At 36.0% G+C, this 14,093-nt stretch overlaps 1 protein-coding gene across 1 annotated transcript in view; it reads left to right on the forward strand.

Moving 5' to 3' along the window:
* The window catches only part of RASGRP1 (RAS guanyl releasing protein 1), a 43,475-nt gene that overhangs the window by 6,532 nt on the left and 22,850 nt on the right, over window positions 1-14,093 (forward strand). Inside the window, exon 3 of the mRNA XM_027457832.3 lies at window positions 13,298-13,403. Within this exon, the coding sequence (XP_027313633.1) occupies window positions 13,298-13,403 (106 nt within the window). The remainder of the gene's footprint in view (window positions 1-13,297; window positions 13,404-14,093) is intronic.

The raw sequence follows: 14,093 nt of genomic DNA on the forward strand, positions 1-14,093 counted from the left end.
TGTAGCTTGCATAAGGAAGGGCTAGATTTGGTGGAACCTCTCCATCGGAGAGGTTAATTCGGAACAGAAAGGTCACCTACTTTTAACTAACACCTACTTTTAATTTCCTCTTTTAATTGGCAACAAGATGGCTGAAGCTGTGAATTCATGGAAAAAAAAGTAATTAATAAATCTTGGCTTAGAATATGACAACTTCAGGAGGGAAATAATTTATTCTGGAGGAAGTCTTTGCTAGTGACTGTGATTCTGTAGTGAAATTGTAGATAAAACAATTATAAAAGTGGCTTTAACTCCTTGTATCCATGTTTTCCTATTACATAGTATATAAAACAACTGGAAAATAATGTACTTTTGATGGTAAGACTGGTCTCTGGAAGTCAGTACGACGTTGTCTCCTACATCACTGCTTGGTTGTAAAGACACTAGTACTATCAGCTTTGTTGTCAAAACCACCATACTAGCTCACTGTTCCATGGCCACATCGACTATTTAATGCTGACAGTTCAGTAGAACACAGGAAGCGTACGCTCAGTAGCGGAGCTCTATTTTTGCTAGTTCTTCTTTATAATAATCTTTGCAAGACTGCATAAATGCATGTTGAAATATATTTAGTCCAGAAAGTGTTACAAATTAGTAAAAATATTTCAGCAGTGTTTACTTCACTGAATAATTATATCTTAATTTTTTAAACTCTGTATCAGCTACATATAGAAGGGAAATAACAATACTTCATCATATGTTTTACCCATGGCTATTCTAGTGCTACTGCGAGCTTGATGTTTTGACTGTTTGATAGTAAGTCAGTTTCTGTTCTAGCAGATGTTTTCTTTCCCCCTATTTATATATTCACTGTGTAGGGTAAGAGATCCCCATTTCTTTCTTTGACTGTAAGCTTCTATCTTACCATGTAAATGTTGAATTTAATGTTGAAGTGTGCTGTTACTTTTTTTAAATACATCTTTTGAAGATTCAATGAACTATTTTAATGTGCATTAGAGCTTATAGGCCATATAGAGTTAAAGGGTCTTTCCCCTGAGCACACAATACATTTGTTTAAATCACTTTTACAAATGTTTAAAAAGTCTGTAGCAATTGGGACAAAATATATCTACAGCATATTGTCATTTTTCTACCTCCCTGCTTTGTCTACAGCAAAGTCCTGAAATTTTACTTAAAATTACCTAACAAACACTCCTAAGAGCATACTTGACAGTCCTAATTTCTACAAATGCTTATGTCTTCCTGAAAACATCAGAGGGTCATGAAGGAGCTAAGAAATCCCTAAGATGTCACAATTTTAATATTATGAAGTATTTATGTCTTCAGCCTTTGAGTGTGGATCTTATATATTTGCCCGTGTCTAAGCACTACAAGCATACTTGCTGTAGCACATGGAAGAGCTATGCTTAACCTGTGCCTGCTTATTCAGGCACTTCAGTTACTGCTGGGCAAGATGAGCATGCTCAGTGGAAAAAAGAAATATGAAACTTCTTTTAAGTGTCTGTCACCATGCAGTGTCCCTGTGTCTGGTTTCTTGAGAGATTTAAGTAAAGGGTTTTAGGGAAGCAACTGGTTGTTCTTGTTGCTGTTGGTTTTTTTTTGTTTTTTGTTTTTTGTTTTTCTCTTCCCCAGAGTACATGTACATCTATATGTGTACATAATACACATACATTAATACATGTTTTATGTATTGTAATTCTATGTAGAAGCTCAGTCATGAAAAACTGTTTGCAGTGGAATTAATTGGTTGTCAGTCTTCAGTAGGGAAAAAAAGTGTATTTTAAAAAAGATTTAAACCTGCAGTCCACTTTTCTAAAAAGCTATTATTTTAACTTCATAAATTAGCAATGTTAACAGAATTCATGTGAACCTAGTACAATTTGAAGTTTCTAATGGTCATACTAACCTTAGGCTGTCATGCAAATTGTTTTGCAGTATCTGATCAGTGTTAAACCAGCTTGACTCAGTGTGGGATAAAGAGAGTGTTTATAAACTAACCTTAGAACTGCTTCAGGACTGATCTGGATGAAAAATGCCAGATAAATATGTGATAGAATTGAGACCATCTGTCAAAGGAGCTGGCTGTCTCTGTAGGTGATCAACAAGTTGATCATAATTTATGTTTTCAAAAATAAATAATAATTAAAAAAAAACAACCTATGTTAGCAGTGTTGTCTAGTTTTGTGAACTCATATTTTTATAGCTCACTTTTGTATCAGTATCATGCAAAAATATGAGTCTTCTAAGAAAAATATTCTACTCTTAACATAAATACATTCTTCCAGTCTAGTTGCAATATGCAATAACTAATAAAACAATCAGAGTTCAAGTACCAAATTTATCTTTACTCTTTTACCAAATATACCAAATTATAGAATATAATTATATAATTGTCTTTTAGTCAGAATACTGGCTTTTTTTTTTTTTTTCCCTGTTAGCATTGCCTAGCCAGTCATTTGTTTGTCTCATGTTTGTCCCTTCTGCTCCCAAAGTCTAGAGTGAATGTTGAAGTCCCTGGTCCACCCAAAAAGTGATTAAAGTTTGTTCACAGTGTTATACTGTGTTACAATGGCATCAATGATTATGTGTTGTGTGATTTGGTCAAATACAGCGCAGAAAATTTAGTATTGCTTGGCAACAGAAACTATGTTAATGATCAATTAATGACATTGTGGGAACAGAAGAGCAGCTGTTGCTCTGTAGAAAGCTAAGTGCCATTTAGCTAACTATTAATGGTAATTGTGATAGTACCAAAAAGAAAATGATTTTTTTTCTTTTTAACCTGATGTCTGTGGGTTTTTTTCCCAAAGAAATGAAACTGGATTTCTTTGTGTGTGTTTTAAAGTTCCAATTAGCTAATTTGACTTCAGTCTTTTCAATATAGTTGTCTGAGTCATGAAATAAACAATAAAAGAAAATACATAGAACTTAGACATCTTGCTTTACAAAGCTGCCTCCCATTTACTGATAGTTACCATAGGGCTATGACAGAAAATTATATCTTCATACCTGTAAATGTAACTTCAGAAAAACAATATAACTTCTAATTTGTAGTGCACAAAAGCTTAGATAGCAATAGAAAATAATTCATTCTCTTGAGAATGTTTCATGAATTTCAATTCTTTCTTCTCTACAGCATATGTATGAAGTAGAAGCAAGAAATCAGTCACTTGCTCTTTAGGCTTTCCCGTGTGTTTTACTTGTTTGGTTTGTGTATGCTTTAATGTTGAGTCTTTCAGTATTCTGCTGTTTATTGCCAGGTATAAAGACATACTTTGGCAATGCTCTTTATAAGTCTGAGAAAGAAGGGGCTTCCCGTGAAGTATTACACAGTTCAGTAAATGTTTCTGTTACCCAGGATAGACTGGAGATAAAAAGATAATTTTCTAAACATGATACCACTTTTTTCCTCGCATTAAAGAGGTCAGAATATGAAAGCGCAAAAGCTGGGAAAAGGCAAAGGTAAGAGAGCACCCATTAAGAGCTATTAAGATTGTATTTGCATTGGAAATAACTTCAGGAATCCTCAAACACTGCAGCTTTAATGTTCATATGTATATAGAGGTCATGTTAAGAAGAACAAAGTGCTTAGTGTCACCTATATTGTGGTCATTTAGCAATATGCCATGATTCTTTTCTTTTAAAATACAGAATCCTCTGGCAGAGAACTGTAGTGTGAGATTTTTTTCTATGTTAACCTTTACATTTTCTTGAAAATATTTCACCTTCCAAATTTATGGTTTGGATAAGGATGAGGTTGTCAACTCTGTTCCTCAGCTATATTTAATCAGCTCTATCTAATGTCCATCTCCACTATGTAGTGTTATTCTTTTAAAAAAATGTACACTAGAAAAACAACAGTGTTTACTTTGAATAAGAAAATGATCAGATACCTCTGTTATTAATATTAAGAAATGTACTACAACAGTACTTGGGAGGCATGAGACACTTTCTGTGCTACAGCAACTGCTGCTGTAGGGCCAATAAAGCTTACACATGAACATACGAGAAAATTTCTCTGGTGAAAATTTGACATACTGCAGCTAGCTTGAATCAGCAATTGGGAAGCTTCTGTATGCAAGTATTTGATAGTGGTGCATGGTGCTTAGGTGTGTTTTAAGTCTGTAGTGAAGCTGAAAGCTTTTTGGAAACCTTTTTTTTTTTTTTTTTTTTTTTCCTGTTTACAGAATAAGATATGTCCCAGTCTGAGGAAGGGACAAAGGCATGCCCGCATCTGCTGGGTTAGAAGATAGCTTGCCTGGTAGTGTGTAAATGTTAATTCCAGAAACATATCTAGAAGTTAGACCGAAGACTGGGAAGCTGAGGTATTTAAGAGAAGTTTAAAACTAAGTCAGAAATGCTATACTAGAGCAACTTTATAGTTAGGGTAGAAGTATGAGTCAGCAATGAAAGTCAAGGCCAGAAACTGGGGTCTAAGCTACCTGTAACATCTCTTACGGACCTGAAGGAAAGCTGCTTGTGTCTGCTGCTCTGTTACAATTCACACTTTCAAATGAAGCTGACTTCATGCTTCCATGAGTTTGATAACTGGATGCACCAGGATCAATCATGTAGTTAGATAGAAGCTCATTGTAAAAACACTGTTGCTGTGGGATGAGTAAGTGTGAAGCATGCAGCTGAGGTGAGTGGTCACCTAGTGGTACCATCTTCAGAATTTTCTGTTTCTGTTCTGGAAGTCTGGTTTGTCTTAGCTACCTATGTTTATACGAACGAGCACAGCTGTGTTGCCAGGCATTACACCTGAATTATTCAGAAGTTGTCTGTAGCTGAAAAACTTCACATGGCTCCTCTAGTATGATGACTTCAAGTTTTGAAAAAACTTGAACTCTCAAATTACAATTGTTAGGCTCTATAGAAAAAAAGTACTTGATTTAAAAGTTTTCATCTACACTCGCCAAGATCAATGCTTTAACCATACTGTAGAACAATGAATATTAGCGTGTGTAGGGGCGTGTTAACTTTTTACCTTGTTCTGTGTACTTGATATGAATTTCCAAGGCTAATGGAATGCTTTCCACCCACATTTCATTTGGTTTCTCTTGAAGAACATTTTAATTTCTCAAAATCATCCCATTTCCCCTTGACAAGAGCTTTTATCTTCTTGTTTTCATTTTAAAGAATTATCCACCCAGAGCTTTCTGCAAGATTTAGCTTTCCAAAAGCTGTTTCTGAGAGAGAATAATGGCTTTCCCTTGAGGCTTTTAGCCCCTAATGTTCCCTACCTGCACACAGAACAGTCTCATTATCCTTCATGGATGCATATTAGACTCACATGTGTCTTGGATATATCTGCATTGTTAATGAGTATTTGGAAGAACTTTTTTTTTTTTTTTTTCTGCTTTCTTTTTTTTTCCTTCCCATTCTATAGGGAGTTTGAAGTGGGAATTAGACTTGGGGAACTGTCACATTTATAGCATTTCTTTCAGCATTTCTGTTTATTTGGCTTGTTTAAGGTTCTGCTAGTGCATAACTGATCGCAATATAGTACGGTTCTTTCCTCTCTGTAAAAATACTGATTTGTTCTCATTTTAATTTTGGAGGTTTTTCCCATAAGTCCAATTGCTTGTGTAAATAAGTTTATATATTACTCACCTACTGGCTACAAGCATTTATGCAGACTAAGCCAAAAAGCCAAATTAAAAACAAACAAACAACAACAAAAAAAGCTTTAGTGCAATAATTCCCTGAATGCTTTGGTTCACTCTACTGAGTGCCATTCTTTTACCTAATTGATGCATCATCTTTGTAAGGTCATAGTAATTAGCTTACACCATTTCTGAAAGACATTATCCATCTGAAATAATAATCTGAAATGAAGAAGAATTCTCTAAGAACAAGTACTAAGTTCTTAGGGTACACTTAGGGTAATCAGTTGTAAAAGCAGAGTACAGTGAACTTGATATACAGGTGTTCCACAAGAAAGAATATCAACATGAAGACAGATTTTAAAACTGAAAAGAATGTAATGGTATTGTAGTACTGCAGAAAAGGCAAAAACTCTAAGGGGATATATGTATGCATAGAGGAGTGTGTATGCTTATTTTTATTATTTATAACATATATATACAGTTATCCTGTGCACCATAGCTTTATATATATACATATATATTCAAAATAATATGCTAACTCTGATGCTAAGATGTCTTCTGGATTACTTCTTTCAAGTTCTCTTCATAAGTGGGTAAATTGTTGAAGGTTCAGAAAACAACATTAAAGTTGACCAGAGATCTAGAAAACCTGGCTTCTAAGGAAAATTTAAAAAAGACAATATTAATGTTTCCTAATAGAGAAAAGAGATGAGGGAAGAAATCTTTAAATAGAAAAAATACATTGCTAAGGAAAACAGAGTATTTTTTCTCTCTACTGGGGGTTGGATGTAATATCCTGAAGCTGCTCATGTTTTCTAATCAAAAACTTAAGGCCACAGGGAGAAGTCTGACACAGATGGTCAAGTGCTGGAATAAGTCACCTACAGAGACTGGTATCTTCATCACTGGTCAATTTAGCAACAAATTAAACTGGTTCTGAAACACACTGGCTTACAGAGAACCAATTCTGCATTGGAGTGGGAACATTAGCCTCTAGTCCTGATGTCTACGTTAACTGAGCTTTCAGCTGCCTGTAACAAATAAGGCTATTTCTGACTCAAAAAGTAAACACCCTAGTTTAGTTTGAATCTGTTTCTCAGCTCTTGGTGATGGCATCCCCCAACATAAAAAGGACATGGAACTTTTGGAGTGAGTCCAGAGGAAGGCCACAAGGATGATCAGAGGGCTGGAACACCTCTCCTATGAAGAGAGGCTGAGAGAGCTGAGGCTGTTCAGTCTGGAGAACAGAAGGCTCTGGGGAGACCTTATAGTAGCCTTCCAGGGCCTAAAGGGGGCCTACAGGAAAGCTGGGGAGGGACTCTTTGAGGGGGTGCAGTGATATGACAAGGACTAATGGCTGTAAAAGAGGGTAGATTTAGATTAAGCATTAGAAAGAAATTCTTTACTCAGAGGGTGGTGAGGCACTGGAGCAGGTTCCCCAGAGAACCTCTAGATGCCCCATCCCTGGAGGTTCAAGACCAGGCTGGATGGGCTTTGGGCAGTGTGGTCTGGTGGGAGGTGTTCTGCACATGGCAGGGAGTTGGAACTGGGTGGTCCTTAAGGATCCTTCCAACCCAGCCCATTCTGTGATTCTGTTCTATGATTTTACAGTCATAACTAATAGTTGGGAGGATGGCTTCTTAATAATCTGATTCTGTCCAAATTTGATCAGTTGAACAAACAGAGTTAAATGACTGCCTCCTTAGCAGGGTAGCAAATTCCCTTGCTAAAAGGGAATAATAAGCCCATAGTAAGGTTATTATGTGTTGTATAAGTTTTTAACTGAATTGAAACAGAATGATTGCAGGGAATAGTGTTCCAATCTGTGAGGTCAAGTTCCAGAAAGTATCCATGAAGTATTCAGGAAATATTTTGTTCAGTTTTAGCTCCTTCTAGCCCTTCTAAGTTATCTCATAAGATTTGGGGCAGTGATACTGTCTTACAGCTATTTCAATTCAGACACTAAACCCTAGCATGTAGCTCTGTATTTAACACAGGTCTGTATGTTTCATTAAGTTTTCCTGCTGCTAAACCTTAAAAACATCACGTGTCCCAGTTTTCCTATCAGATGCTGCTATAATAATCTTTACAGACATTTATAACACCGTCCTCACACCATCTTCTTTAAGTTACCAGGAAAAGAACAAAACAAAAAAACACTTTGCAGAAGTCTTGAAGAATATTATACAGCAACATTAGTATAGCAACCCATGAGTTTCAGCTTTGCATTTTGCTGGACTACTTGGCAATTGCTTGATGCTTTCTTGTGTTGTGTTGTTTTTGATGGTAGCTTTTGATAATGACTGGAAGACTTCAGGTAGCTTACAAGAAGTTATTTGTATTCTTAGTAGTATAATCACTATTCATGTGATGTCAGGGTTCTGTGATTCACTTCTGATTCATTTCAAATTGTACAGTAGGTGATAGAGTTAGAACTGTCTGGTAAAGAAATGCTTACGAAATAAAGGCCTCTCAGACCTAGGAAAAACTAACTTCTTTCTTCCAAAATTAAGTTCAATTAAGACATTTTGGCATTCTTCCTGTTGCCTAATGATTGCCCTCATGAGTGGGAAGGTCCTAGTACAATGATACAGCCTATAGAACATACTTCTTCTAGTAAGCATATTTACTGTAGGCTTGGTGGCTGCCAGGAGATGGTGAAAAACAGGCAACTGTTACAGCCTTGCTTATTAGCTTTTGAGTACTTTGATTCTTCTAATTATTCTAGGAACAAGTGATACTTCGCCTATTTCTAAATCACAGATCACATGCTCCAACTGCTGGCTCCATGCAGTAGAGTGGCTGATACACCTAGGTTGGGATGTTTTTACTCTCATTTGTTCTAAGTGTAACGTGTGCAATGGAACTTTCATAGCTATAATTTTAGTGGCATTCTGTTACTGTATGGATACTAAAATATTCAGCCCTATATTTCTTTGTGCTCTTTGTACTAATGTAGTTAAATACTGGAAAAGTATTTTCATTTCCTGCTTTCTTGTTTGCTTCAAAGATTATTTATTAAAACAACACATTAAGGGTATTTACAGGAGAAAAAGAATGTAACCAGTGGACTACTTACATTTTTCTGCAGTGAAACAAAGCTAAGGCTTATACAGTGTTTTGTAGCATTCTGTTAAGGTAAATTGACTAACTGAAACACACCCATGCCACTTTATTTAATGTTCACTTAGTGGTTTCTGCTCAGCAGGGTGTGTGGTTAGAAACAGGTATACAAACGGAAATGAAAATGAGTCTCAAACTTTTTTTTTTTTTTTAGAAAAAAAAAAGCACTGCTGGAGGTTCAAGAGAATGCTGTGGAGGCAGTCAGAGACAGTCTTGCAAGAGAGTCAGGAAAGCCCTCTTATTGGCTTCAGCATTTGCACAAAGATAGTTTACCACGACTTTTGTAACTTCCTTATACATGGCTATGTTTAGCAGGTTAGCTCTTCTAAAAAGAAGTGACCTAGTGGTCAGAGGTGTGAAATAACCAGTGACAATTCTGAAACTGAGCTGGAGTCATAGTGCATTACTTGAAAAGTGCTTCCTTCATAGATCTGGCAGGAATATGACATTACATATTTGGTATCAGATGTGTTTGTAAAATTGTGTGCTGTTACAATCCCATACAAGTTTGCTGTTCAGTGCTGGATGGTACTGGGAACCTTCAGATTTGTGGCTGCAGTGTGTGTTTGTTTTTTAAACCATCAGTAATACAATGTTTTTCTTTGTGTAGATTGAACCTTTTAATTATTGGTGCAGTGGAGGAATGGATAGCACAAAATGGTAATGCATTAGCGTGTGCAAAATAATTATATGTTGCTGTAAAATATTGTAAAGTCCACCTCTCTTGTAAAATAGTTAGATCTGGATGTTTTGAAGCAAAAATCCACTTCTGTTATGCAAGACAGTTCCGTTAAGTGTATTGACCTAACATTAAGCAGAACATGCTATTTTTCTGTGCACCTTTATAATATGGAGAAAAAAAAAAAAAAAAGAAAATTAAAAAGACTAACAAAAGGATAAAAGTGCATTTTGGAACATGGAACCAAGTGGTACCTGTTGTACGTCTTGATAGAAGAGTTTGGAATATGCACAGAGGAGAAGCTGCTAAGATAGTTATTTGCTGTCCTTGTCAGCAAGGTGTGACCTATATTGAGCATGTCTTAAAAGCAGGTGATTTAACTACAGCTCTACATACTTAATAATAATTGTGCATGTAATCATTTCAGCTTTCAAGTTAAGGATACATTGAACTGCTTTTCTGGTTAAACAAGACCCATTAGATGTAAGCCATAGCAAAACAATAAGTTTTGTAAAAAAAAAAAAAAAAAAAAAAAAAGATGAAAATTGATACCAACCTCTATGTGATAGACCTGAAAGAACTTTACTCTTGTTGAAAACACTTGGAATAGTACAAAAAGCCAGATACTAAAGAGCTGAAAACACGTTATGATTCCTGATGTCCCAGCCTTCCCCTGTGAATTCCCTACTTCTCTGGCAAAACTTGCTGTTTTGTCATCAGTGCCTTGGCACACAACACCTGCTCTACCAGACTGTTTATACTCTAGTAGAAATAGAAATTATTTATAGTTCTAGTAGAAATAAGAACAGAAAAAATCTGTTGTATAATGAATGTTGTAATAGGTTCTGTTGAGTAATGAATGAAATTACGTGAGAACATGAACAGGAGATGTGGAAACTTTGGCTCATGCTGTAAAATTGAGAACTTGTAGTAAAAGTCAAAAGAGAGCTCAAGAACTTTTTAAGCGTGATGCAGATGACTGTTCACCAACGTTAATTTTTATTTTACATTGATCTGTTACAGTAACTTCTGTATTTAAGAAGTCAATATTTTTATTTAGTTTATGTCCCTTTTTGGAGATTGCTGGTTAGTATTCTCTTTCCAGTTACTCAACTCTCTTCACCCAATTGCAGTTTCTTATGTCATCAATTAAGAGTCCTGACTCAACTGATTTCCAGTGTAGCTGATGGCCTGTTTCTCTCTTATCTGTGCAAACAGTGGGTAGTTAAATACAATTAGTATATCCCATACTACAGAAAATGACTGGTTTCTATCTGCTACACTGAGAGAACATGTATTTATACAGTTCAAAATGCTGATTAGCTCTACTTGATTCCCTGAAAGGAAACTAAACCTTTATACTGTTGTTGTAGTGCAGGAGTACTAACAGTTCCTGTACATTGCTACCAAAAAGCCCTAGATGTTTAAGGATGTGCCTGTTTAAGGATGTGCCTGTGGTTGGTAACAGGGTATTTATAAGCTCTTTGTATCATCTTAGTTGAATCGTATGCTAAGCAGAGTCTTCTGTATTTCTTGAGTGGTGAATGCACTGTCACGACCTTGGAGCTCAGCTAACACGTGAAAACAAAATTGGAAGTGTGGCAAAGAGCACACAAATCTCTAAACATATCTGCAAGTGCTTCTGTTAACTTAAACTTGTCACTCTATTAAAAGAGGCTGAGAATAACACTACAGAGATTAGTCTTCAGGACTTTTATCATCTTACTTGTTTTCTTAGTGTAAGTGCAGGGAGGTTTGGCTTTTGAAAAGCTTAGCCTTATATTCTGCATTGATAGCAATTGCTCATAGGAAATTTTCTGCAATTTGTTCTCCTAACTCTCCAGTGCTTTCTCTCCATAAGTTTATCAGACTGAGGTTATATGGACAGACATGAACGGGCTGCCCAGGGAGGTGGTGGAGTCACCATCCCTGGAAGTCTTCAAAAGACGTTTAGATGTAGAGCTTAGGGATATGGTTTAGTGGGGACTGTTTGTGTTAGGTTAGAGGTTGGACTTGATGATCTTGAGGTCTCTTCCAACCTAGAAATTCTGTGATTCTGTGATTCTGTGATTCTACACACCTACATTTTTCAGTTAGAGCCTTTCCAACTGAGTCACTAAGAGATGCTACTGCCCACTGACTCAGTTGTGGTGTGCTCTGTTGTGATGCTGCAAACGTTTCTGATTGCCTTAAAATATTGGGCTAGTATGTACTGCATCAGCTGTTTAAAAAAAACAATCAACCGAACAAACAAGCAAACAAAAAAACATAAACCACCTCTCCCACCCATACCCCTCTTACCTGAAAAGATTTCATGAACTTGTTTTGACTGAAATTTGTAAAAAGTGATGTAATTGCTGAATTTATCAAAGAAGCTTAAAATGATCATACAATACAAAAATTTGATGGAAAGACAGGACTCTGTAAAGAATTGACTGTGCAGAAGGGAGACATCCAGCTTGGTGCCCAAGTTGGTGTAGGGGCAGTGAGGTGAGCCTCCTGTGTGTATGGCTGGATTTGACTGTAAAGGTCCTGTCACAGGATGTACTGCCCTGTGTTGGCTCTCTGTAAGCATGAGTGGGGATTTGTGGCATTGATACAGGGAAGAGAAGGCAAAGACTTCCAGGGGGCAGTAAAGGGTGTGAATAGGACTGTTGTGAAGAATAGAGGAGACAGATCTAGAAGCAATCAGGCTTTGTTAGTTCTACCAAAGATCCAATGTATTGATCAAAAGGAAAGCCCTGGGTTTTGGGGTCCTCTCTTCACATTTGGTACCTCCCTGTATAAGGGCATGGCAATTGTTATTCAGTGACTAACACAGATTATGTTGTCTTGCGAGCGGGCTCAGCTTAATGTACCTTTTTCTGTGCTGTGCGATTTATTTATTTATTTTTTCCTCTACCATTATATTCCACTTCTTATGTTCCAGGTCTGCTGTCACCTGCCTCTTCTGTTTTGCCTTACTGTACATTGCTTCTGCATACTGCTCTTGTTAAATGGCAACTGCATTTGTCCTGATAGAGGACTAAATATTTAAAAATTATTGAAAAATACATTTTGAAAAGGTGTCTAATTCCACTTCAAGCTACCTAGTTTGTCTCATGGCAGTCTGTACACAACCATTGCCTGTTAATATTAACAAAGTAGTTAAAGTGTGTGTAACAGAAATGGAAACGTTGTAAAACATTCTGATATATTTGATGTCCTTGGTCTTTTCCAAATATGGAAAAAAAAAATACAATACCCAGAAGACAAATGCAGTCTAAAAATGTCCTTCAAGTGAAATCCTTGTAATACACAGTTCAAGGAAATTCATTACGGCTTTTAGGTCCACTGCTAAGTATGCATCAGTTAACCCCTAGAATTCTGTATACATTGTGTCTCATTCCATGCATTTCTAGGTATAGATCCTAACCTGTGTGTATACTTTAGGATTATATATGTCAGCAACGCAAAAAGGTTCACAAGCACTTAAGAATATCTCAATTCCCTTTCATGAGTTCAGTCATGCCACTGACTGATATGATTCAGTAGCCTTAACTCTCTTGCTCTTCAATTCATTGATTCAAAGGTTATCTCACCTGCCTAAAGCTAACTATTTAAGTTATTGTTGCTGGGCTCAGATCATTACGTGTACTTGTCTAAATACTTGACTGTTTTTGAGACAAAGCTTTTTGCTTTTTAATTGTTATATAGCTCTCATCACAAAAAAGATGGACTTCCTAAGTCAGTATGTAACTGCTGTCTTTCAAACAGCATAGATAAACAGGCTTGATTAAAATTATTTTTCTCAAGAAGCCTCTTGCATGTTGTTTATGAAATTGTATCAAGATTCCTATATATATATATATATATATATAATATATATTTATTTATTTATTTTCAGATTTAGAAGGAAATGCTTATCAGAACAACCAGCTGCTAAAGATGATTCTGACCATGCATCAGTTTTTCATCTCCTCTGCAGACATGCTCCAGAAACTTGTTGATCTATATCCTTTGTAATATCCAACTGTTGTTAAGGTAAAATTAGATATACTTGACAATTTTAAAATAGGTAAGTGTAGAATATTAAATTTAGGGGTATACTACTATTTCACTAATAAAACAATGGATTTGCTCCTTACAAATTTTGTGGCTGTATAATGTTTTGTTTTTGTTTTGTTTTAGTGTTTTTTTTTGTTTTGTTTTGTTTTTGTTTTTTTTGTTTTTGTCTGTTTGGTTTAGTTTATGATCTACAGAGAGAGATGAAATTCCAGTTCGGATTTTAAGTAGGATAAATCACCCTCCATTAGCTGTGGAAGAAATACCTAGGGAATATCTAACAGGTGTTAGTTTAAATTAGGCACCTTAGTTAGATACTATGAACCTGGGCCTAGTCCAGATTTCTCTTTATTTTTCTCTCCTCTATACAAGTAGAAGAAAAAGGCACAAAAGCATTTTTTTTTTAAAAAATAGTCTGATTTTATCACCTGGAGATGACAATTTTCTACAAGTATTCTTTCTCATGCAAATTTTTCCCCAAATTTCATGAGTGATTTTGGATAGTTAGGAATGATTTAATTTCAGGTGGTTTGTTCAGAGCCCTTCAAAATACTTGGGAAACCTTTTCAGACTTCACGAACTCTACTGTCGGTCTCATTTAAGCACTTAATACAGGTACTTTTTTTGTGGATTTTCTC

Source organism: Anas platyrhynchos, chromosome 5 (genome assembly GCF_047663525.1).
Source record: "Anas platyrhynchos isolate ZD024472 breed Pekin duck chromosome 5, IASCAAS_PekinDuck_T2T, whole genome shotgun sequence".
In the NCBI taxonomy this organism is placed as follows: domain Eukaryota; kingdom Metazoa; phylum Chordata; class Aves; order Anseriformes; family Anatidae; genus Anas; species Anas platyrhynchos.